Genomic DNA, 23,832 nt, shown 5'->3' with positions numbered 1-23,832 from the left:
CCCCATGAATGTGGCTCTGGCACTACCACCGTGAGCTGCACCATATCAGTGGAAGCCCTGTGCTCAACAATGCCACGTAAGTAAGTGCTAGAGAAGGGAATACTACTGTGCCAAGGAGAAATTAAAGGATGGTGAAGATGAAGGAGATGCATTGGGAACTCGGGTTTGCTTAGGCCTAAAGGGCAAAAGGCTAACCTGACCACACTGATGGTTTGTTCTCGGGTCCCAAGCAATTCATCTCATTTGTTCATCAGACATATAACACATTTTGAACACCCTATGTATTACAATAAACATTGAAAAAAAATAATCCAACACAGTACGTTTGGAATGTTGCATTGAGTACAAACGGGTTTTCTGGAGAAAAAGGGCGTCGGGGTGGAGGAGGGAAATTGGGGAGATTTTGCCCATCCCCTCCCCAGTGTTCCGCAGACACTCCACTTCAATTCCCTGGCAAGGGTGACGAAGGCTTCTAACTTCGTGAGTGTCTTAAGACATGTGTGCCCTTCGACGTCGCAGCTGGCTCACCCTCTCCCAGCAGGGGCAGAGGCCCAGCAGATAAACTCGCTTCCCCTGGCGTCCAGCGCATACGCCATCCAAGCCTAGCGACCGCTTGGGAAACGACAGCGAGATGCTGGGGGCTGCGGGAGGCTTCTTCCCACCGTTACACTTAACGCTCGGGTTCCTCTCCGGCCCCCGTGGCTTCGTTCCGACCCGGTGCAGAGCCAGGAGCAGAGCGTTTAGACGCGAGCGTTTCCCCATCGTCCCCGCCCCAGCCTCTGCGGGTGAGGGGGCCGCCTTCCAGGGCTTCCGATGGAGTGCCTTCGCGCCCTCCTCCTGGCGCCGAGCCCTGCCCCTGCCCCGGACGGGAGAGCCGGGTGGGCTGCGCGCAGACGCTGCGGGGCCGCGCGTGTCTCGGGCAGCCGGAGCGCGTCCCCCGCCGGCGTCGGCCGCGGGACCAGAGCCCGGCGTGCAGGGCCCGCTCCGCCCGCGCGGGGGCGCCAGAGCCCCGAGAGCGCAGCACTGCGGCGCAGCTCCCCGCGTTCCCGCAAATGACTGCGGAAAAGCAGCCTCCCGGGCGGCGCGCGTGAAGGCGGGATGCTGACCCGCGCGCGAACGCCCCGCAGCCAGCCCTGGGCTGCACGTACAACAGCCGCGTCACCCCCCGGCCCTCCCTGACTGCCTGTTCGTCCCCGATGAGACCCCGCGGCCCGGCCGCGCCTGGCCCCTGGGAGCTGGGGCTGACCGCGCTGCGGCGGGCGTGGGCGCCCCGCAAGGTCCACGCACACCCGCGCGCACGCGAAACGCGCCGGGCACGGCTCGGGGGCAAGGCGGGCGCACCCCGCGTGTGACTGGGCCTCCGGGGCGGGGGGCCGGAGGGGGGGGGGGATAGCCTAGGAACGGCTCCATCCTGCGAGCTGGTGGGACGGCAGCAGTGATGCGGCGCGACCCAGGACAGGCCCCCGCAGCCCCGCGCAGTCCTGCGCCCCAGTCTGCGTCAGGCGAGACCCGCTCCTTCCGCGTGTCTGTTTCCCGGCGTGCGGTGGCAGAAACCCGCAGGGAAAAGGCCCACGCGGGCAGGGGGCTGTGGATACGGAGAGCCCCTGCCCTCTCTCTGTACAAGCACCCACAGGGAGACACTCCCCAAGCCCACACTCCAAATTGATGACCGGGAACGGGGACAGTTTGCTTGGGGACCGAGGCTGACGGCGTTGTGCTGTTAGAGTATGCATTTGCTTTTAGGGTAGCTTGCTCTTTCGGGGGCTGAGGAGGGGGGGGCAGAGAGGGTTCCTATAATAAGAATCCGCGCCCCCTCGCCCCACCCAGCCGGGTTTCCATTTCGGGCTGCGCAGTGACTGCAGCAGGGACCGCTCCTTGCAGCGGGAGCCGAGGGCGGAGCGGCGAGGTACCTGGCTGTGAGCACGCACACGCACACACACGCACATACACACACGCACACACACACGCACACACACACGGGCGTGCGTGTCCGGGCCGCTGGTGTGCGTGTGCGCGGGTGCCCTCCCCCAGGCTGCGTGCGCGCAGGCCAGGGCCCCCAGCCGCCCCCGCCCGCTCGCCTCCGGCTCCCCTCCCCTCCTGTCGCTTTTGTCTGGAGGGTGTTCTGGGCCGTGTGGATGCGCGAGTGTGTTTTTGGATTTCAGACTAATTTCTGGAGTTTCTGCCCCTGCTCTGCGTCAGCCCTCACGTCACTTCGCCAGCAGTAGCCGAGGCGGCGGCGGCTCGGGATCGGGCTGGAGCTGGGCCGTGCGCGCTGGCAGCGGGAGCTGGAGCTGGTGAGCGGCGCGGACGGTGACCCGCAGGCTCTGCCCTCGCGCCCCCCGGGGCTCCCCAGGTGGGACGCGCCGCGCCACCTGCCCGCGCCCCCCAAGCTCGGCGACGGCGGCGGATTCTGCAGCATCATTGGGGGCTCCCGCGCGAGCCACAGGCGCTGGCGTCTCCGCGCCCGGGTGCTCGGGGTCCGTGGTCCGGCCTGACTCGGGGCTAGTGCCTCGGAGAGGGGTGGGCACGCAGGTGGCCCGGGGCGCAGTGCCCTCGAGCGGGAGGGCTGAGCCCGGGGCGGGAACCGCGCGTCCGTCGGTCCAGCCTGCGGCCGGCTTGGGGGCAGCGACGCGGGAGCGGGAGGAGCGAGGGGTGGGGGGTCCCCGCTCGGGCGCTCTGTCTGATGCTAGTCTGTTTGTCCTCAGCCCCGAGGTGTGTCCCGGATCCTGCCGAGCGTCGCCGGGAGCCTGAGCCGAGGGTGCCGGTGGCCGGGCCATGTAGCAGAGGCCGTGACGGAGTCCGGAGACGCGGCAGCGCCCCCTGCGAGGCAGCTGGCGATGTCCCGGGTCCTGTGAACGGTGCGGCCCACCGGGACGCGCGCGGCACCCAACACCCAGACGCGACAGCGCGGCCAGCGCGGCCAGGGCTGCCTAGCGCGGCGCGGGGACACGCACTCGGGCCCACTTGGGCTGGAGCTGACGTCTAAGATGTTCCGGACGAGGTGGCACGGACCTGCCGTGGCGCGCCTCTGGGGCTTCTGCTGGCTGGCGCTGGCCTTCTGCAGGGCTGCCTTCGCCTGCCCCGCGTCCTGCCAGTGCAGCGCTTCTCGAATCTGGTGCAGCGACGCTTCTCCTGGCATCGTGGCATTTCCCAGATTGGACACTAACAATGCAGACCCCGAGAACATAACCGAAATGTGAGTGCCTGGCCTCTTCGTTCTCTCCTTGTCCCCCTAGAGTTCGGGCTTGCCAGTGGGGGCATGACTGCTGGATGTCTCAAGTCTAAAGAGGAGGCAAAGTGGAGAGGTGCTGGCCTCATCTGCCGGGGACCAGCGTGGTTTGACACCTTATGTGTGTCAGAATTGAATATAAGCATTTGGACACAGACCTGTTCGTTGTGAACAGGGACTCTCATGTCTTTCAGAGCCCTTCTAGGTGTGCTTTAAGATTCTCCATATGGATACACTTAGTTTTAGACATTTGTGTTTCGTTTGGTGCTATGTATATGGCTTGCTAGGAGTATAGAAAGGAGATGTTTGGTTTTGTTTTTGCTAGAAAGGAGGTTAAAATAATGAACGTTTTGGCATCTATTGAAGGAGGTCAGAATCTCCCCCCTTAACATCTTTCTCTGAGGGTTGGACCTCACCAAATTTTCCTTTTAATTTTATATATCAGATTTTGCTTAAGAGGTAACAGCCAGAGATGGTTTTGAAAATGATCTGTAAGAGAAGTTCTGAGTGTTGAAATGAGCTGGCGCAAACAAGAAAATGTGATCTTTGGAAGTCTAAAAGCCTGGTCTAATTTAATTTGGACTTGATTTCCCAGAGATATAATTTTGAGGCCATTTGGATTATACAGTTTATGTTTCCGTTGAATAATTTCCCTGGACTAGGTTGGGTGAAGAATCAGTGTGCATTTTTGGTGAATACTGCCTTAAACATGGGACTGCTAAATCCTGGAGAGGTTCAACTTGTCTTGGTCTGATAAAAAAGGCAGAATTGTGTGCCTTTGCCCTTCTCTTCTGAAGCCTCGTGACAAATCAAGCAGGAATGCACAAACAGTCCAGCACTCCTGGTCACCTTTACTAGAGATGCAGTTGGTTTTTAAAAAAGGGAATTTTGCTAATCTACATGTTCCATCAGCACTTGGTTTTGATTCATCCCTGTAAGGACTATCCCAGGACCAGCAGCTGTGAAAGTCAGGCTCAGGATGTGGCCTTCAGCTGATGAATGCGCATGCCTCCCCCTACCCTGCCCCCAGGAGAAACCACCCCCACCCCCAACACACACACATACACCCAATTTCTGCCATCCTAGCTGAGATGACATATTTTGTAATGTAGGTAAGCAATCTTCCTTAATCTGTTGTTTGTTCTGTTGGTGATAGTCTTATGAGGCATAGGCTACAGAACTGAGGGAAACGGGAACGTGGGGCCTAGCAGAGCTGAGAAACACCTGGAGATTCAACTGTCAGGTTGGATCCAGAAAGGGTGCTTCAGGCTCATTCTTGAGCAGGGATGCTAGCGGGCAGGGCTCAGGGCCAAGGCTAGGCAGGGACCCAAGTGCGGAGGCCCTGGTCTGTGCTGGCCAGAGCTTACCTGGGTAGGCCCAGGTTTTGTGGCGTTTGCGCAGCATCTGTGTCTCTTTCATGAGCTGGGGTATCAGTAGTCAAATGGAGGAGGTTATGTGGGATTCAGGGTCCTTCAGCCTGTTCTGAGACATTAGGAATTGCCTTTGTACAGTGAGATGGCTGTCTTTATTATCATCATTATTATCTTAACACTCTGTATTAGATGAGAGATGTATAATGAAGAAGGCAATGAGATGAGGCTAATCCTGTCCACTTTATTATTTTCACTAATATAAGGGTGGCAGCAATGAAAAAGGAAAGAAAACTAAACATTACTGTTTAGCTGAAATAAAATGAAATTTTACGTGAAATACATGAGAATTGAGCAGAGATGTTTTTCTATCTGGTTGCTGTTTATTTTCTGATGGCAGATTCATATTTTTAGACTTTAAAAAATTGATTTAAACAATCTTTACCAAAATCTTTGTCCATTTCTTTAATTCTTTCTCTACCCTTATTTTTATTTCCCTTTTAATTTGGAAAGCTATTGAGATTGAGAGAACTGAGTGATGACTAGGGTTAAGTGTTTGGGGGTGGGGAAGTAGGTTATTTCTCTGCATTAGTCAAAACTGGAAGTAAAAGTGTGCTTCTGTGAGCTTCTCTCAGCTCTGTTTGAGCCTAATCAGTGTCTATTTTTCTTTATCTGTAAAGTGTATACACAAACTTGCTGAGAAAAGCACTTCATTTAATTATTTTGAATTTTTGTATTTTGATATCAAAATGACATTAGTCAATGAACTTGTTTTACTCTCATCTTATGCACCATTTATTCTCTTTTCCTTACATACTGATATTTGCTCAACAGTTTGAAAATCCTTGGGCACTGAATACCAGCTTCACTTGGAACCAAAATACTGTGCTTTAAAAAAAAACCACTCAAACTTCATTATTAGATCCAGTGGTAGCCCTGAAATAACCCATTTTAAAGTTTTAATTTAATGATGCTTACTTGATGCCACCTTAATTTTTTTAAATAGTAGTAATATTAGTAAATAAACTATGATAAACTTATTGAAATAATATTTTCAGTTTCATTAAAATAGTGCATCTTTTAACATTTATCACTAAGAGGAAATATGCTCACTCTGCCTCATAGGGTTCAGTGGAAGCCAATACAGAAGCATTTGAAAAATATGCATATAAATTAAGAGAAAGATTTTTTTGTTTTAACATGTATATTTTCAGTTTATAGTTCCTTTTTGAAGTCATTGTTCGGATCTGCTTTATTAAAAATCTTCCCACCACAACATTTGTTTCATACTCTTTACCAACTAACGTGATCTTTATCAAGGTCTGTAAGAGAGAGATCTCTGTCTTATAGACTAAACCTGACCAGCCTCTGGTAGGTTCCAGTCTATTATCTGGGGCTGGGGCGGGGAAATGTTACTAAGGCAGTGCTGCCAAACATTTAAATTTAAAAGCAATACTGTTGTCACAGAGTACTGGAATTCTAGATTAAAGCCAATTACTGGAATTATGTAACTGGGCACTAAAGTTTCAGTTGTATCAAGTACCAAAATTCACTGCAAACGACACGTTATATGGTTCTATCATACCCAAGTGGTAAAAGACTTGGTGAAAAATAAGTCATGCATTTTTATTAGTGTTCAAAATGTGTGACTTAAAATTTACCATCTAAACCAATTGTTAATTGTTTAGTAATGTTAAATAAATATAGATTTTTTTGAGAAGGCCATGAATTATATATTGTCCATATTTTATTTTTTGAAATTCAATGATGAACTTTTTAAAAATAAGTTATTATTGGGTGGAAATCTCTGATTTGAAGATAATATTTATAGACAAGTCTAATATTTTTCTTTTTAGTGCAACATAAATAGAATTTTTCTGCTGTGTAAAATTTCTTGTTGGTTTGGTTGAGTGACTAATGTTATGTCATTAATACATCAATTTTGGCCCTCTTACCCCTAAGCTTTCCACTGAAATTAATTGTACCAATGTTCCTTCTCCCCCACTTTCACTCCCCACACAGTCCCTGTCATTTATGAGAGTTCAGTGAAATCCATCTGTCTTTATTACTCTGCTATTACTTCTTGGGCCCTCCTCCATTGGAGCTTCTAGAATTCTGAACTGTGCATTAAGAACCAGAGCTGGACCAGGGAGAGAGTGCAAAACCTTAAGGTGGATGCTTTGCATTTAGGAGACTCAGGTTGTGTACCCCAGAATCACACAGTTCCTGAGTGCAACTGTGGGCCACTCCCTCCTTCAGTTCACCAGGAAGAGCCCTTGAGCACTGCCAGTGTGACCCCAGACAAAGACAAAGCACCACAGAGTAAATGTTAAGTGTGATTCCAAAGCTACACTGGATTTGTTAAAAAACTTGTTTATATATAGTACAGTCTAATTTGCAATATCCATTAGTTAATACAATTTGTAAGCTGGATTTGGGAATGTCCTGTCTTCATTATGAAAGAGTCCAGCCCAGCAGGAGTGTTTGAAGTCTGAGTTTGTACCTGGTGTGTACATCCTCCGTTATGGATGTCTCTACTACACTGATGAAAATAGTTGAAAAGTTCTAAGACCCTTTCAGCCCAATGCCCCTACTCCCATCACTTCTCATTACTATGCATGAAAATATATACTATTTTATATTTGTATATAGTATTTATATTAAATACCCCGAAAAGTGATATTTCCTTGTGGGAATTAAAAGCACTGAGTTTTTTTTTTTAAGAATCTGGGCTATATGTTATTAGAGAAAGTAATGGGAAGTTGAGACAACGTGGGCCTAGGTTCCCGATGCTGAGGTTGAGTTTTGTTAAAGATCATTTACTGTTTTTAGACATAAGCTTCTGCTTGTGTCTGTTTCAGTATTCCCTTGTAAAGACATTTTCTGAGCTTGAAAAGTTGTCCAAGTAGCTGAGAGTTAAGATCTTTTTTCTCCCCAGGAACATTCTGTATGATCTCTTTGATTATATCTAGGTCATAGGAGTATAAAACCTAGAGTTTTGTCTAACTGGGGAAAGAGAATTTTTTTTTCTCTCCTTTTGTTCTTTTTCTTTTCTTGCAGCCTTTGGTACCAAGCAAGTGCCTCCAGCGTTAACTCTTTGCTCATCTTGTCTGTTAGGGAAGAAACATTATGGGGTCACTATTGGAGGCCACTAGTGAGGATAGTGAGGACACTGTCCTTCAGGTTCACTTAACCGGTTCTCCAGAGATCCGCTCCTTGTAGTTTCAAATATTGTTGGTGACATTATACTTCCTGTCCTTTGGGGCAACTTTATGTTTCTCGATGTTTTATAAATTAATTGGGTAATTGGGGTAAGAGATTATTTAGTCAGAATACAATTGTTTTGCTTGTTTAATATGTGTGAGAAAGAAGGAAAGAAAAATGTGGAAATTGATAAACAGTTGTGTGTGTGTGTGTGTGTATGTGTGTTGGGTGGAGTTTGGACCATACCCAATGGTGCTTGGGAGCCTCTCTGAGGTGTACTCAAGTGACAATGTGGTGTCAGGGATCAGCTGGGGTCAGCCACATGTAGGGTATTTGTTGTAACCCATCTACTATCTCTCTGGTCTGAATGTTCATTTTCATAATCTATTGGTCAAGTTATTTAAAACACAAACAAAACAACTCTCTCTGTGGAATCCTCATCCCTAGGTGGCAGAGCTCTGTGCCCACAGTAGCCGTATACATTTAGCTTTATGTTTTATTGCTCATTTATCTCCATTAACAAAGGCAAAGATCCCACAAAAGCGGGGAGTCTTCCCACCACTTACTTTGCTCCCTGGGCTGACCAAAGTACTGGGAAGCCATAAGTATTGATTCTAGAGCTGAAGGAATGGATATTTTGGAATGCTGCTAAACCTGAGAAGAAAAGTAATACTGCAGTTAGGCCAAGGTCTTAATAAGCCTCTTGATAGCCCTGGTCCTGAGCTTTTCAGAAATAGGTCTAGAAATCTGATTTTGAAACCCAGACAAGTTTACTCTGCCTCTGAAGCTGCATGAAGCTTCTCTTGGGGAGATAATAGAAATATCAGATACACAAATATCAGAAAGTAAAATGGAGTGCTTGGTGCCAGGCAGTGTGAAATGTGGCAGAACTCGATGTCCTTGAGTCCTGTATTTTCAGTGTCTATTCTGAATTCCACCAAACATGTACTTTTAAAATGCACCTTGCTAGTCACTAAACTATTGACAATTTAGTGTTGGATTATTGGGTCCAAAATTACAAGGTCATTGAATGAGGAATGCAGAAGGAACCCTAGAAATGTTCTTCTGTGTTTCTCAAAGTGGGTCATTACCCTCATCCCTGCCCCTGATGTTTGAATGATTTAGGGGGTCAGTAGTAGCTCAGGTGTGATTAGGAGGTGCTTTCTGTTTGCTTGTTTAAATGAGGTAGATTTCCTGAGGAGGGGGTACTGAATGACTTTTTTTCTAAAAAGGTTTTGGTGAAAGGCTGCAGAGATAATACAGTGGGTAGGGCATGTATGCAGGCAACCTAGGTTCAGTCCTCACCATCACTTATGGTCCCCCAAGCCCACCAGGTGTGATCCCTGAGTACAGAGTCAGGAATAAACCCCGAGGACATTTGGGTGTGCCACAAAACAAAAAAATTAAATGAAATGGAAAGGAGGTGGTAGTATGACACTGTGAGACCTCTGGTCAGCTGTCTCCCTCTGCATAAATGTAGGGTAACAAAGAGGGTTCCTGAAGGCCATGATGTTTTAGAGACTCCGAGGTACTTAAAGCTTTCCCTAAGCATCCCAAGGCTCTACCTTAGCTGCCGTCCCTGAATTGTAGAGTGCCATTTAAGCAACATTAGGAATGCAAAAACAAACTCAGTTTGGCCAAGTCTGCATGAACTCATCTCTACAGAGATGCAGTGATTAAAAAGTGCATGATCCCATGACAAAGACTTTATTTATCTTTCTATGAGAAAAAGCACTGCCTCAGTTCCCATAAAAGAACTGCATCTCGACAGTGTTTATTCTCTCCCCGCCTTCTCTTTTTCCCTGACTGTTCTTTGCACCAAGACCGATGACTGAGCCAGTGATCAGTTTAAGGAGTGCTGACTCTCATTCAGAATATACTTTTCAAACAGGAATGTTGCCCAGAGCTTCCTTTAAGAGCACACCTCTGTTTCCATGCAGACCTTTCTCCTGGGACCTGGATGGCACTTTCCAGATATGTGACAGATAGTTTGGCAATCTTGCTCTGAAGTGGACAGTAAGGTCTTGACAACTCAAGCTCAAATTGATTGTCTTACTCAGGACCCTCAGTCAAGCACAGTGTAATTCTAGATCGATCCATGTCTCACTTAAAAGTTCTGTCTGAATCCATTGGTTAATATTTTACATTGGTTAAAATATCTAGACCCTAAGACATTTTAGGGGAGATGTGCTAACCCCAGTACATGTTCACAGACTAGGGAGCAGGCTAGAGAGATAGTTCGAGTGGCTCAAGTGTTTGTGTTTGTCAAAGCCCCCGTTTGATGTTTGTTACCTCATGGGCCTATGACACTTGGGATGAACATGAACACAAGCCTGGCATAGCCCCAATGCCACAGGCTATGATCCCCCAAACCAAAAACCCCATAAAATCATAGACTGAACAACTTGGTGGAAAGGAGGTTCACTGGGGTTCATTGCATTCTTGTTTTCTTCCATCATCTGTTCCTTTGCAATCTTTTATATTATTAGAACAGAAGTGATTCCTGTGATCCTGGAAATCTGGTATATTTTTATACAGAATAAAAATGTAAGAATCACACCCTACTGGCAATTCTCATTTTTACTGCAATAAGGACTTACTTTTTATTTAGTGTCCCACTCTTTCCCATAGTTGTATATTCCAGTAATTCTCCGGACCACACTTAAACTCATCCAGAGAGCCTTGTGCCTGTGTCCTACACCTATGGATATATAAATACATGTTTAAATACCACTATGTAGCTTGCTCAGACCAGGCATGCATCTGCTTTCCTCTTTTTTCTGATTTGGGACTGCATCTGGTGTGCTTAGGGCTTACTCCTGGATCCCTTTTGGTGGTAGTTGGGGAACCAAATGAGGTACTGAGGATAATGCCCTACCTGCTATACTATCTCTTTGGCTCTGAGGGTTTGCTTTCTTAAACCTTTTAGATTTTAAATTTTGTTCTGAATTTCTCTCAGTGGGAACCTGATGAAATATTTTTCTCTAAGTGTTGATACTTTGACTCCCTTTGCTAACATGATTACTCAGAGATCCTTTGTGTCTGTTTTCTTTGGTCACTTATCATTATAAACAATAGTCACTGTCATCCCGTTGCTCATCGATTTGTTTGAGCGGGCACCAGTAACATCTCTCATTGAGAGACTTATTGTTACTGTTTTTGTTGTTATTGTTAACTTATTGTTACGGGTAGCTTGCCAGGCTCTGCCATGCGGGCTCCATACTCTCTGTAGCTTGCCGGGCTCTCGGAGAGGGGCAGAGGAATTGAACACGGGTTGGCCACGTGGAAGGCGAAAGCCCAACCGCTATGCTATTGCTCCAGTCCATAAGCAATAGTAAATATATAATATAAAATTGTTTTACAATTGTGCAGCCATATGATTTAACTCAAAAGAAAATGAGATTTTTGTTTAACTTCTGAAGTATGGTCCTGGTGTGAGTCACCCTGGAAGTAGGGAGAAGAGAGGTAGCAGCCTCAAGTGTGGGGAGTCCATCACTTCCCTCTGTACACATGGTGATCACCTGGGAACCCTTAGGAAGGACTGAAAAAGTCTTCCACAAGTGTCTGCACAACCAGACCTTACCACTCACCAGCTCCGCATAATAGTGGTCAAACTGCTACTGAGTCCCACTTGATCTATCTCACATGGGAAATAATCCCTGCCTCCCAGTTTCTCAGGGAAGACATAAAACTCAGACTTAAGCGAGAAATTGTCCAATACAGGAAAAGAAAGCCAGTACTAGTTTCCATCACTGTTCTTTATGGGTTTCTTGCCTTCACTGGCAGCAAAGAATTTCAGGATATGAATAGTGAATTAAACCAATGAAACCAATGAAATCAATTTTACTTAGATATTATGAGGAGAGGGTGGCGAGGGAGAGAGAGAGAGAGAGAGAGAGAGAGAGAGAGAGAACACATGGGTTTCCCCAGGGAGGAGAGAGCTGAGAATGTACAACACATTGGATTGAGAAGCAAGTGTTTCTCAAGATGGAGAATGCACACTGCTTGCCTTTGCAAAGTTGATTTTAGAGATTTTTCTCCCAAGTTGCACCCATATGGGGCTTTCCATGTAGATAAGAATCTGTTGCTAGACCATTGTTAAGGGGAAGAGCTTTGAGTTTCTGGTGGTCCACCTTCATGTTTTCATCAGTCTTTCATTCTAGTGATTCTCTCTGGAGGGAATCCGACCTTGTCTGATCAGGCACTGGCGCCAGTTCGAATTTTATCAGGCCTCAGTTCTTGTATCCACAAAGTGGGTCTTAACTTTCATGCTTTAACTACTTTCAGGTTGGTGGGTGAGTAATGCCTTTAAGTGACATCTTGGTTTTATTACTTCCTCAGAGACACATTGCCATTCCTCCAGCATCTACCTGTCTGCTCAGTGCTGTCTAAAATGACAGAATCTTCTAGGCTCTAATTTTGTCACAAAATTTGTCTCTCTACTTCATGTGTACCATCCATGCCATGAGGTGGCCAGGGGGCTGGTGTGCAAGGACTCTGACTATTGCTCTCTGTGGGAACAGCTCCCTTCACTTCTTATTCACCCTTGCAATATGTGTATGGGAGTGGGGAGAGAGGGTAGGAGAGCTTGATGTGATTGCCTCTAAGTTCTCTGGCTAGGTAGGTAAAACTGTCCATCTTTCTGATACATTACGACAAACCAAAGCACAGCTCTCTTTTCAGTCTCTTTCTTTTTTTTTTTTTTGCTCTTTGGGTCACACCTGGCGATGCACAGGGGTTATTCCTGGCTCTGCACTCAGGAATCACTCCTGGAGGTGCTCAGGGGACCATATGGGATGCTGGGAATAAGAACCCAGGTAGGCTGCGTGCAAGGCAAACGCCCTACCTGCTGTGCTATTGCTCCAGCCCCACTTTTCAGTATGTTTCTACCTCCACTTTCCTACTGAATTTTGATGCTGCCACACAAAGAATTCAGAAGAGATTTTTTTTTTGCAGGGGGGTCACACCTGGCAATGCACAGGGGTTACTCCTGGCTCATGTACTCAGGAATCACTCCTGGTGGTTCTCGGGGGACCATATGGGAAGTGGGAAATTGAACCTGGGTCGCCATGTACAAGGCAAACACAGTACCCACTGTGCTATTGCTCCAGCCCCAGAAGAGAATTTTTTAACCATATTTTGACCATATTTCTTTTATACTTTTGTGACTTTTTGTGACTCTTTTTTCTGTGACTCTTCAAGTCTCTTTTCTTTGTTTCTTTGATGTTTTTTATATTTTCTCCATAGCCTCTGATCTGCTAATTAAAACTCTTTCCTCTCTCTCTCTCTCTCTCTCTCTCTCTCACACACACACACACACACACACACACACACACACACACACACATCACTGTTGCTCTGATCAAACCTGTAAACCTGTCTTGATGAGTTTACAGAGTCATTCTACAGGAGCAGCATGTTACTGAATGGGGTCATGGGAGAGAGAATAGAAAGTGGGGTTCATCCACATTCCCAAGTATTAGAATGTGCAATCCTAGGTGATGCTGAATTTTCTGATGTGGGGGATGGGATTTTTCAGACTAGTGATCTCGGAAAGACTCTTCTGAGTCAGTCACAGGAACTAGTATTTCATTTTCTGTTCTGGAATTCTCCCTAGCCTCCTCTTCCAGGCTAACCCAGGGTTTGCTGCAGAACTCTCGGTGATTTATTTGGCTTTTGGGCCACACATAGTTGTGATCGGTACTAACTCCTGGCTCTGTACTCAGGGTTCTCTCCTGACGGGGAGTACTCAGGGGTTCAGATTGAACATCAAGATGGAGCCCAAGTCAGCATGTGCGTGACAGCTGCCCTGTTTTCTGTACTATGCTTCAGCTCTGAACTCTTGGTGATTCGGTGGCACAGATTGTTTTTTCCTCAGTCCAGCTCTGTAATCCAGATCACATGATTTTGAAGCTTGCCTGCTCCCTGCCATTATGGGTGGCAGAACTTCCCTAGTTTCTTAGTGATTTCCACCTATTTCCACCATGGAGATAGTTTCCTTGTCACTCACTGTTAATCTGCACTTAAATCAGTTTTAGTCAACTAACCCAGATGTGTATGATTGGAACACCTGCCACAACGTGAGTTCTGCCCTTTTCAGACTACTCAAGGCCCACATCTGGGCTAATCCTAGTTGGTTTCCTCTTAATCATTGCCACCTCAGTGATACCCAAAGCAGAGGCTTGTACTGAAGTCAAATTTCATCTTAAATCCATCAGGTTTTCCTTTTTTTCCCTGGCTTCAATTGTTTTCCATGTTTCCTGTTTGTCTTGTGGGCTTTGGCGAGCTAATTCAGATTTACATTAGTTTGTTCAACTAGTGTTTATAGAGAACACTGGAATGTAGCAGAGAAATCAGGTACTATAAAGAGACAAAGACCCTGTCTTAGCATATGTCTAGTAGGCAAGACAGGTTCATAAACTCGGATTTTAATATATGTGATAAGAACAGTCAGTGCACTTTGCAATGTGATTGTTTTAGAGCTGGGTGTGACCAGAGCTGGGCATGACCAGAGCTGGGTGTGACTAGAGCTGGGTGTGGCCTCAAAACAGAAACAAACAAGCAAGCAAAAGTATTGTGATTGTTTCAGCATCTGGAGACTTTCCTTTACAAAGGATAGAAGGTTTTCACTGATAGTAGCAGGAATGGGGTTGGGGTGGGTGATAAAGTGTAGCACAGATGAGGACAGTTCTCAGCCCCGCTTCCTAAGATAGCAGCACCCAACTGAGTTTTGTATTTTGCTCTCTAGTAGTTAATTTTTGATGACCATATCTACATATGGTTCTTATGACCATATTGATTCATATTCCATTTGAGCAAACTGCCTACATTTTGCTTTTCATCAGACATTTCCTTAAACCTTGAAGGAAAGAAGGATGGATTTGACTGGATACTTTTGTGGGAAGCTGAATACTCTGTTACAAGATCTCATCCCATTAATTGTTTTCCATGTCTCTCCCTTTCTCACCTGTAATGTCTCTTTTCCTTGCAAACATCAGAATCTAAGTGGGGACAGTTTTCCAAATTTATCAATATTCCTTTTCTTCCCCCCAATTCTTTAGCTATAATCCTTTCCCCTCTCTGTGGCAAACTGGTCTACATTTCTTTTGGGTGTAGAAATGTGGGATGTCTCCCAGGTGATGCTCAAGGGTCCTGGGGCCTCTCCCTGTGTTTTCCAGCCAAGCCTAAGAGCCTAGATGATTTAGTGCTGGTCAGGCCCTGTGGTGCTGGGGTTACCTGGCCCATCTCAGTGGTGTTTGAGGATGTCTAGTGCTGTGATTGTTGATGTGGAGGGACCACATGGGGCTGAGTATTAAAGCAGGCTTGGCTACATGCAAAGCTTGTGCTATAACTGTCTCTGTGCCCATGGTCTATATTCTTTGTCTAAGTCTTTACTTTTGAGTGCTGAGACTGGACTCTAGTGCTTTACCAAACTCATCTTCTATTATCGTCCCCAGTCATTATCAAGAGGTTAAATTCAAGGTATATCTCTCTGTCATTTTAGCAATTACTGGTTACCAGAACATCACTTCATTCTCCTTACCTCCAAAGCATTCTTCCCCTTTGACTTCTAGTTATTGCACTTTCCTGTTTTTCTTCCCACCCCTCTGTCACTTCCTAATGTTACTTGTGGGTTCCCTGCTCTGTTCCTGAATCTTGGTGTCCCTTGGGATTCTGTTCTAGGATTGTTTATTTTCCTGGATTGTCCAAGTTTGTGCCACCCTCATGCTTAACATCTGTTGACTTCTTCCTGCTAATCATGTCTTACTCTCTGTCCTCATCAAGTATCAGTGATGACCTTTGGGTTAATGTGCCCATCTGCCTATTGGGCATTCCTCTTGGATTTATTATAGTTTGTCATACTTGACATTTCCTAGTAAAATTAATTGATGTTGCCCCAAACCCATCTCCAGTGTTCCCTACCTTAATAGATAATATTATTGGCCACATAGGAATAAAGGCCAGAGACTTTAACTTTTCTTTTGCCTCTGTATTCATTCAGTCTTCAAGTCTTGCTAATTCACTTTTCTAGATTTCCCATTTTTTAAAAAAATTGTGCAATTCTTAGCACAGCGGATAGTGCTTGCATGCAGCTGACTCTGGTTCAATCCCTCCATCCCTCTCAGAGAGGCCGGCAAGCTACTGAGAGTATCCTGCCTGCACGGCAGAGCCTGGCAAGCTACCTGTGGCATATTTGATATGCCAAAAACAGTAACAACAAGTCTCACAAGGGAGACATTACTGATGCCCGCTTGAGCAAATCAACAAGCAAATCAATGACAGTGATGATAGTGATGATAATTCTATCTCCACTGCCTGAATTTTTCATTTTCTTCTTTCTGTTTATCCCTCTTTTCTTCCTCTCCCTTTTTCTTTTTTCTTCTCTGTCCTTCCATCCTCCCCCTTTCCTCTTTGTGTTTATTTAGTTCTACTAAGTTCTTGGAATTTGATGGAAGAGTGACCAAGTCTCTATTAATCAATTTTGAAGTCTTCAAAGGCAAATGAATATCAAACAAACACTTAGATTCAAACATAGATATATGCTATCATGGTTTTTGCCTGCAATGCTACAACCATGTCCTACTTAGTGTCCTTTGCTTAATTTTTGTTCTCTCTCTACATGGATGCCATATGAGTTGAAATGGTCTTCAGTAAACTTGCCTTGTACATAGACAATCCGGGTTCATTCCCAGCACCTACTTACAGTTCCTTCGAAAGGCCCTACCAGGAGTGATATCTGTGTGCCAAGCACTGAGCATCACTGGCTGTGGACTCAAAAAAAAAATCAGAAAAAGCAACCAATTTTAGACTGGAGCTACATAGCAACTAGAATTAAGGACATTTGTTTTTCTACAGCTAAGGGAATACAGTTTGTAATCAAACTTTTGGACTTTGTCAGTTATATTCCTGAAAATAAGTTTCATCATTTTTGTAATTATTTAGTGATCATGAAGGTTGAAATATGTGTTAAAACCATATTTCTTTTTCAGTGAACTACATTATTATACCACCTACCTATTTTCATTTTTTTGTATTATGTTGGTCTTTACTAAAAGAAAAAGATTCATAAAGCTTTCTCTTTTTAAAATGGGGGGGTCTCCCAAACCGTGCTCAGGAGGGAGGCCAGAGCTCCACTGGTATCCTCAGGCAACCAGGCTGTTGTCAGGACACATTGCTGCCTGGGCTCCTGCATACTGAGAATACTCAGGCTGTCCTAGTAGTGTTGGGGTACCCAGAGTCTCATCCACTAGTGCTTGGGGGATGAGGTCGTGTCAGGAATTGCACCCAACTTAGCATGTGCCTATCACTGTACTATTTTCTCCATAAAATCTCTTCAACAATAAAAATGTTTGTCTGATGCTGAATGCTTTGTCTTCTATATTGATGATATAATTAATTGTTTTTCCTTCCTCTCCTCCACCTCCTTCTCCTTCTCCTCCTCCTCTTCTTCCTTCTTCCCCACCTCCCCCCCTCCTTTTTCTTCCCCTCTTATATTCCTTCTCATTGTCATCCTGTTCATCATGCTTTTCCTCCTCCTCCTTCTCCTTCTACTCCTCCTCCCCTTCATCCTCCTTTACCCACTTCTCTCTTCTCTTTCTTCTGTTCCTTCTTCCTCTTCAATGTAGAATTAATCTTTCCACTAAAATTTATTTTTAATTTCTTCTATGCTAAAAGTGTGGCTAAGAAGAGTACCTCCTCTTTCAGAATATAAAATAAATATCCTATGTAGCCTATACTTACAATTTAATACCTTTGTTTATAAAGTTTTGTTTATCTAGAGTTAAAAACTATAAGTAGTGAGGTAGCAAAATGTTTATTTTTCCAAAGTAGCAAAGTAACCAAAGTTCAGGTCTTGAAGTCACTAATTGATTTATTAATTTTACATTTCCCTCAAAAATTTAAAATAAAAATTTGGCTCTGTACAAATATAACCTTTGAATTTGGACTTGTTTGGAGGTACTCTCCTATTTTGTCAGTCTTTTTCTAGTACTGATCTTTTTTATCTTATAAAGCTCCACATTGTTATATTTTTCTACTGGAAGTTTTGCTTTCAGAATGTTCAGGGTTATTTTTGCATGATTATTTTTTCTTATGAATTTCTCGTCGCTTTATATTGCCATTTTAAAATTAAGCTATTATTACATTTGCACGTTTAAAAACATGATTTCGTGACAAGTTTAAAAAACTCTGTATGCTGAAATTCAGACCTGTTTCTGTGATATCCCTTCTTGCCTTTTGCATTTCTCACTCAGGTTCTTGCACTGAGCTTTGGATTTCTCTCTCTCACATTGGCTTCACAGTGATTCTTTTCACTGTGCTGCTTCCGGCTTGCTTTCTCTCTACCCATTTCAGGGCCGTGCATGTACCCCTTTTCTCAGTTCTGGAATAGGTCACTTAAACTCTATGGGCATGCCTGGTAGTTTTATGCACACACCTTTAGAATACAAAGAAAGAAGGAGAGTCCATACAGGTATTATTTTACTGCGCCTCCTCAAGATCTAGTTGTATGCCCAAACTCTCCACATCTTGCATATGCATGTTGCCATGCACTCGTGAACGCACCATTTCTCTCTAAATCACATGATAAAATCCCTAAAAAGAGTACTTGGGGCTGGATCAGGTAATACAGCAGGTAGGGCACTTGCCTTGCATGTGGATCTCCAGCATCACATATGGTCCCCTGAAGACTGCTAGGAATAATTTCCGAGTGTGGAGCCAAGAGTAACCCCAAGCATTGCCAGGTGTAACCCCCAAACAAACAAACAAAAAGAGTACTTATTGTTCTTTGAGTCATCACTATGTAAATTGCTGCAAGTGTCTTTTATAAAGTTACTGTGTTAAGATGTTTATGTAAATAACTCACATGGAATTAATCAGTGAAAGACAATGTTGTGGTGAGGGCAGGCAGGTTCTGTATCCTTTAGGATAGAGGCACCGCTCCGCTCCGGGGGGTAGAAGCAGAAGAGGGGAAGAGGCCCAGCTGAGGGAAAGAGATGCAGCTCAGACACAAATCTGGTGACAGCGTCAGTCCAGCCACACTTGTTCTGTAACTAAAAGGTTTAAGGAGGAAGATGAACCTTTTCTGTCCTGAGTTTCCTACAGGTCAGTTGTCACTTCCCTGTGACTGCAGTTATAGAGCTACGCTCAAAATGGGATTTTGTGTGAGATTCAGATTTCAGTGATGTTCTCCTTCTAGGATTTTTCTTTTTCCTCCTTTGTTTCCAAAAAGGCTGCAGACTTTAGGAGTATAAACACAAGTGGTCCAGCTGTTATTATTAAACACCATCAGACACATGTATTTTGTTTCTGGGATCAGAAAGAGAATCGGGGGTTCGCCTTGATCCTGGTACAGCCCTCTGAAGCACATCTAGTCTTCTGAGCATCACTGAGGCTGCTCCTGAGCACAGTCAGGTGGAGGCCTGGTGTCGCTTGTTAGGCCTCCCTGACCCCTACAAACCAAATAAGCAAACAAAACCTTTGTGTCATTGTAACCAATGTGCACTAGTCTGACCAATGGGTATTTTGTGATATTTCTTTTGTATTTATAACAACTTGAGCTTACAAAAATTTTGTTTTGCAAAAATTCTCCTAAAGCAGCTGATTATTGATGTATGAAATTGGTGACTTTTAAAAATAGAATGGGGGAAATATATAGATGAACACACTGTGTTGAATAATGCCCCAAACATAGTTCTCTCTTGAGATAAAGATCATCTATTTATTTATGTTTATGCAATGCAGTGTGTTTCTAATATGCACATAAATGATAGTTTAGACTCCAAGTGTATTTTAAAAGTTAATTTGGGGGTGGGACAGGCTGTGCAGAGAGTCAAATCCAAAGGCAAGGCAAGTGCTCTAACATGAACTGCATCCCCAATCCCTTGAATGCTATTTTTTAAAAGTTGGATATAATAAAAGCAATATGTAATCTTTGTAAAAAGAATTACAAAATCATTTTCTGTCCTCCCAAGTTATGCTCAGGGAACCTAAGGGGCCTGTCGTCATGATGATACTCAGCCAAGTGGTCTGGCAGGTCAGCCTCAGAGCCTGAGATGTGGCACTGCTGAGGTTCTGCAGTGCCAGGAGCCATCAAGGTCACCCCAGAAGTGTTCTGGGTCTCTCGGCATGCAAGGCAAGTGCCCTACCTGCTGTGCTGTCACTCTGGCTCCCATGTACACTAATTTTGAATTTAATTTCAGGGTCTTTGGAGGGCAATACCCCACTGCCTTGGAGGCTTTTTATGGAAGACATATATCTGTCAGTCCCTTGATAGTTATTTCTCTTTGGTGTACTTTTGTTCCCACTCAGCATGGGTAGTTATTTTAATCACCCCTTCTTCCCTTTGTTGTTGTGATGTCTAGGGGTGTACTTCATTTTCTGTTTTAACCCTGCGATTCTCACTCTTTATTTCCAAGGCCTTTTAAGAAAGGTCTTAAAATAAATAAAAAACATGGTAAATATTATCATTGATTTATTTTTATGCAATGAGTGTTTCTAATAAGCAAATAAATTAAGATAGTTTAGAGTCCATGTATATTTTAAAATACAATAAAATTGGCATCTTAATAAAAATGGGCTATACAGTGACATTAAATGTATTCATTGTGTGGCATAACTATCACATGAATAGCTCTAGAACTCTTTATTTTGTAAAATGGAAACTTTCTACCTGTTCAACAACTCCTTTTATACACAACCCCCACTCCGTCCTGACAGCCATTCTTTCCTGTGTGTTTCTATGAATCTGGTTCCTCTGGGTGCTTCAAAACTGTAAAGTTTTTTAAAAAAAATCCTGCTACATACCTTAAATTAAAAGAGATTTGTTTGAGAGTGGAGCACCTGAGACATGGCAGGGGGCTTGGGGCGTCTGGGACAAGAGCACAGACAGGGTCTGGGACAATGGCAGGGATTTGGGGGTATCTGGGCAGGAGGTCTGAGGTATCTGAGACAGTAGCAGAGTTTCTGGGGTGTCTGGGACAAGAACAAGGGCTCTGGGGTATCTGGGACAATCATGTGGGGTCTGAGGTATCTGAGATAAGAGCAGGGTGACTGGCACATGCCTAGTGTGTTAGATACCCTGGATTCTATTCCCAGTACCTCATGTGCTGTCCCCACCATGGGGAGTAGCTTTGGTGGCCCCGAGCACTGCTCCATATAGCCCCAATTATATATATATATATATATATATATTGCTTTTGGGGTCACACCTGGTGATGCACAGGGGTTACTCCTGGCTCTGCACTCAGGAACCACCCCTGGTGGTGCTCAGGGGACCATATGGGATGCTGGGAATTGTACCTGGGTCAGCCTTGTGCAAGGCAAAACGCCCTACCCACTGTGCTATTGCTCCAGTCCCCATAGCCCCAATTATATTTTTAAAAAGATATTTATTTATAAATATTTTTGTGGAGGGACCATATCTGCTGGGGCTACTGCTTGAAGCTATTCCCAGCAAGGTGTTTGGGGACCCATATGGTGCTGGGGTTGGACCCAGGCTTTCTGTATGCAGAACACATATACTAGCTTTTAAAAATAAATTTATATTTTCCATAACAAATTTACTTGATTTGAAATTACCCAATGAATTATGGCTTGTGATTCTTTTCCCAGAAGCTTCATTGTAGTTGAACTAAATAATTAATCTCTAACCTCTTGAGGGAAAAAAAGGCTAAAGACTCATGGGAAATGAAACCACTAAAGATAAAATTGGAAGTGCAACTTACATTGATCACACTTCTTACTCCCACAGCCTATAAATGTTGGCTGAAAATTGCGCCCAAATCAAAACAGACCTTCACAGAGATCCTAAATTCTTACCATTTGAATCATTCTCTTTTCATGATGTTAAGCCTGATTCTTAGTTTGTTTTTGGTGCCATGTGCTTGATCTTTCCTGAAGCTGGAGACGAAATATTAAACTTTAAAATTCTCTTCATATGGAATAATTTGGCCTAACTAGAGACCAACTGCTTTCAAAATGTGTTTGTTCTGCTGTATTTAGCGCTGACTTGAGTGCTTCTTAGAATGATTAAGACCTGGAAGAATCATTTCAAGTTCCTCACTAGTCATAAAGAAAGCATTGGTTGGCCTGCACTAATAGGGAAAGAGGTTATTTTTATAAATATAATTTTTGCATTGTATTAAAGTTGCAAGACAACTTAATTTTTAAAACCAATATCCACCACTCTGGTGCAAAAACTGGAAACATTATTTCCTAACCAATTCCTTTAAAACCACTATAAAATAATTTTTTGGGGGGCTGGAGCAACAGCACAGCAGGTAGGGCATTTTCCTTGAACGCGGCCAACCCGGGTTCGATTCCTTCGATTGCTGCTCTCAGATAGCCCAGCAAGCTACCGAGAGTATCTTACCCTCATGGCAAAGCCTGACAAGCTACCCGTGCCATATTCGGTATGCCAAAAACAGTAACAACAAGTCTCACAATGGAGATGTTACTGGTGTCCACTCGAGCAAATTGATGAGCAATGTTGATGATGACACAGTGATAACAGTGATACAGTGATAAGATAATTTCATGGCATTAGCAGCATTTAGTTGTTTGAGGTGAATTGATAACACATTAGAAATGTCTCAATTAATTTTTTATCAGTAGTTGTATAAGTGATATTAATTACTTTATACAAAAAGTTAGAAGGTGAAAATGAGGAGAGAGGAAGCAATATAGAGACACAAACTCTAACTCTAATGATTGACAGTTGTTGGAATAGAGTTCATTGTTCCCTTTAACTTCCTGGCGATAAAAAAGAAATTCATCATAAGTAAGGAAAATGCCTGCTAATTCCACAGGAACATAGCTCTGTCTGGCACTGTGTTCTGAAAGAAATTTATTCTGCAAGGATAAGCAAGGTAGTTCACAGCTTTTATGAAAAAATGTAGATGCAGATTTAATTTTCTTTCTGAGGAGTGAGCAAAAGTTGGGGGAAGTGACAAGAGTATCAGCTCTGCAAAGGGGTTAAAGTGGTCCAAGAATTTAATCTCTCTGACTGTCATTAGCATGCTGATGCAACCCAGAGGCTCTGCAGCCTCAGAGAGCAGTCTCTGCTCTAAGCGGGCTGCAGATGGTTTGAAGTTGTCTGCTGTGACCAGAGCCTGGACAGTCTAATCTTGCTCCTTTAAGGCCAGCTCTGTGTGTTCTTTTTTGGAAAGCAGACAAGCAGATGGTGTGCTGACATCCTTTTACACTGACAAGTAGTGTGCTTATCCAGGTGGAAGCCACTGTCTGAAGATGAAGATGAGCCCGGGAGGTACCAGCAGGCAGATCCAGGCATGCTGGGGAAGGAGCCTTAGTCTTGCCCCTAATGTGGACAGATGCCTGACTGGGAGCCCTGAGTTCTTCCCACAGAGCACAGTGGATGGTTTTAGCTTAGACGCAGTTCAGAGCAGGTGTGATCAAATGGCTTCTCAGCCGGGGAAGAGCCTGATCTGCTGTCAGGGTGAACTCTGCCAGGATAAGTGAGCTGTGGAGTATGCCTCAAGCCACCCAAGTGCCTGAGTAGTCCTCTCTCTCTCTCTCTCTCTCTCTCTCTCTCTCTCTCTCTCTCTCTCTCTCTCTCTCTCTCATTCTTTCTTTCTCGCTCTCTTTCTCCCTTCCTTCCTTCCTTCCTTCCTTCCTTCCTTCCTTCCTTCCTTCCTTCCTTCCTTCCTTCCTTCCTTCCTTCCTTCCTTCCTCCCTCCCTCCCTCCCTCCCTCCCTCTTTCTTTCTTTCTTTCTTTCTTTCTTTCTTTCTTTCTTTCTTTCTTTCTTTCTTTCTTTCTTTCTTTCTTTCTTTCTTTCTTTCTTTCTTTCTTTCTTTCTTTCTTTCTTTCTTTTTCTTTCTTTCCCTCCTTCCTTTTAATTTTCTTTGGGGGGGGCATACCCAGCATTTCTCAGGGCTTCCTCCTGACTCTACACTCAGGGATTACTCCTGGTGGGCTCAGGGAACCATAAGATCAAACTAGGTCAACCGGGTGCATGGCAAATCCCTACCTCCTGTCCTATTTCTCCAGGCCCTAACTGAGTAATGTTTCTG

At 44.5% G+C, this 23,832-nt stretch overlaps 1 protein-coding gene across 8 annotated transcripts in view; it reads left to right on the top strand.

Moving 5' to 3' along the window:
• Positions 1-1,802: 1,802 nt before the first annotated feature.
• NTRK2 (neurotrophic receptor tyrosine kinase 2) overlaps positions 1,803-23,832 on the top strand; it is a 398,774-nt gene continuing 376,744 nt past the window's right edge. For 2 of the 8 annotated variants that reach the window (XM_055135716.1, XM_055135853.1), the window contains exons 1-2: positions 1,840-2,353; positions 2,706-3,196. In XM_055135716.1, coding sequence (XP_054991691.1) covers positions 2,988-3,196 — 209 coding nt within the window. In that variant the 5' untranslated portion in view covers positions 1,840-2,353; positions 2,706-2,987. Of the gene's footprint in view, positions 2,478-2,705; positions 3,197-23,832 lie in introns of all 8 variants that reach the window. The other 6 variants (XM_055135520.1, XM_055135455.1, XM_055135656.1 and 3 more) reach the window with 6 other exon arrangements.

The sequence above is a fragment of the Sorex araneus genome, chromosome 1, assembly GCF_027595985.1.
Source record: "Sorex araneus isolate mSorAra2 chromosome 1, mSorAra2.pri, whole genome shotgun sequence".
Classification (NCBI taxonomy): Eukaryota; Metazoa; Chordata; class Mammalia; order Eulipotyphla; family Soricidae; genus Sorex; species Sorex araneus.
Note: the sequence above shows the minus strand (reverse complement) of the source record. Positions and strands in the feature narration are given on the sequence as shown.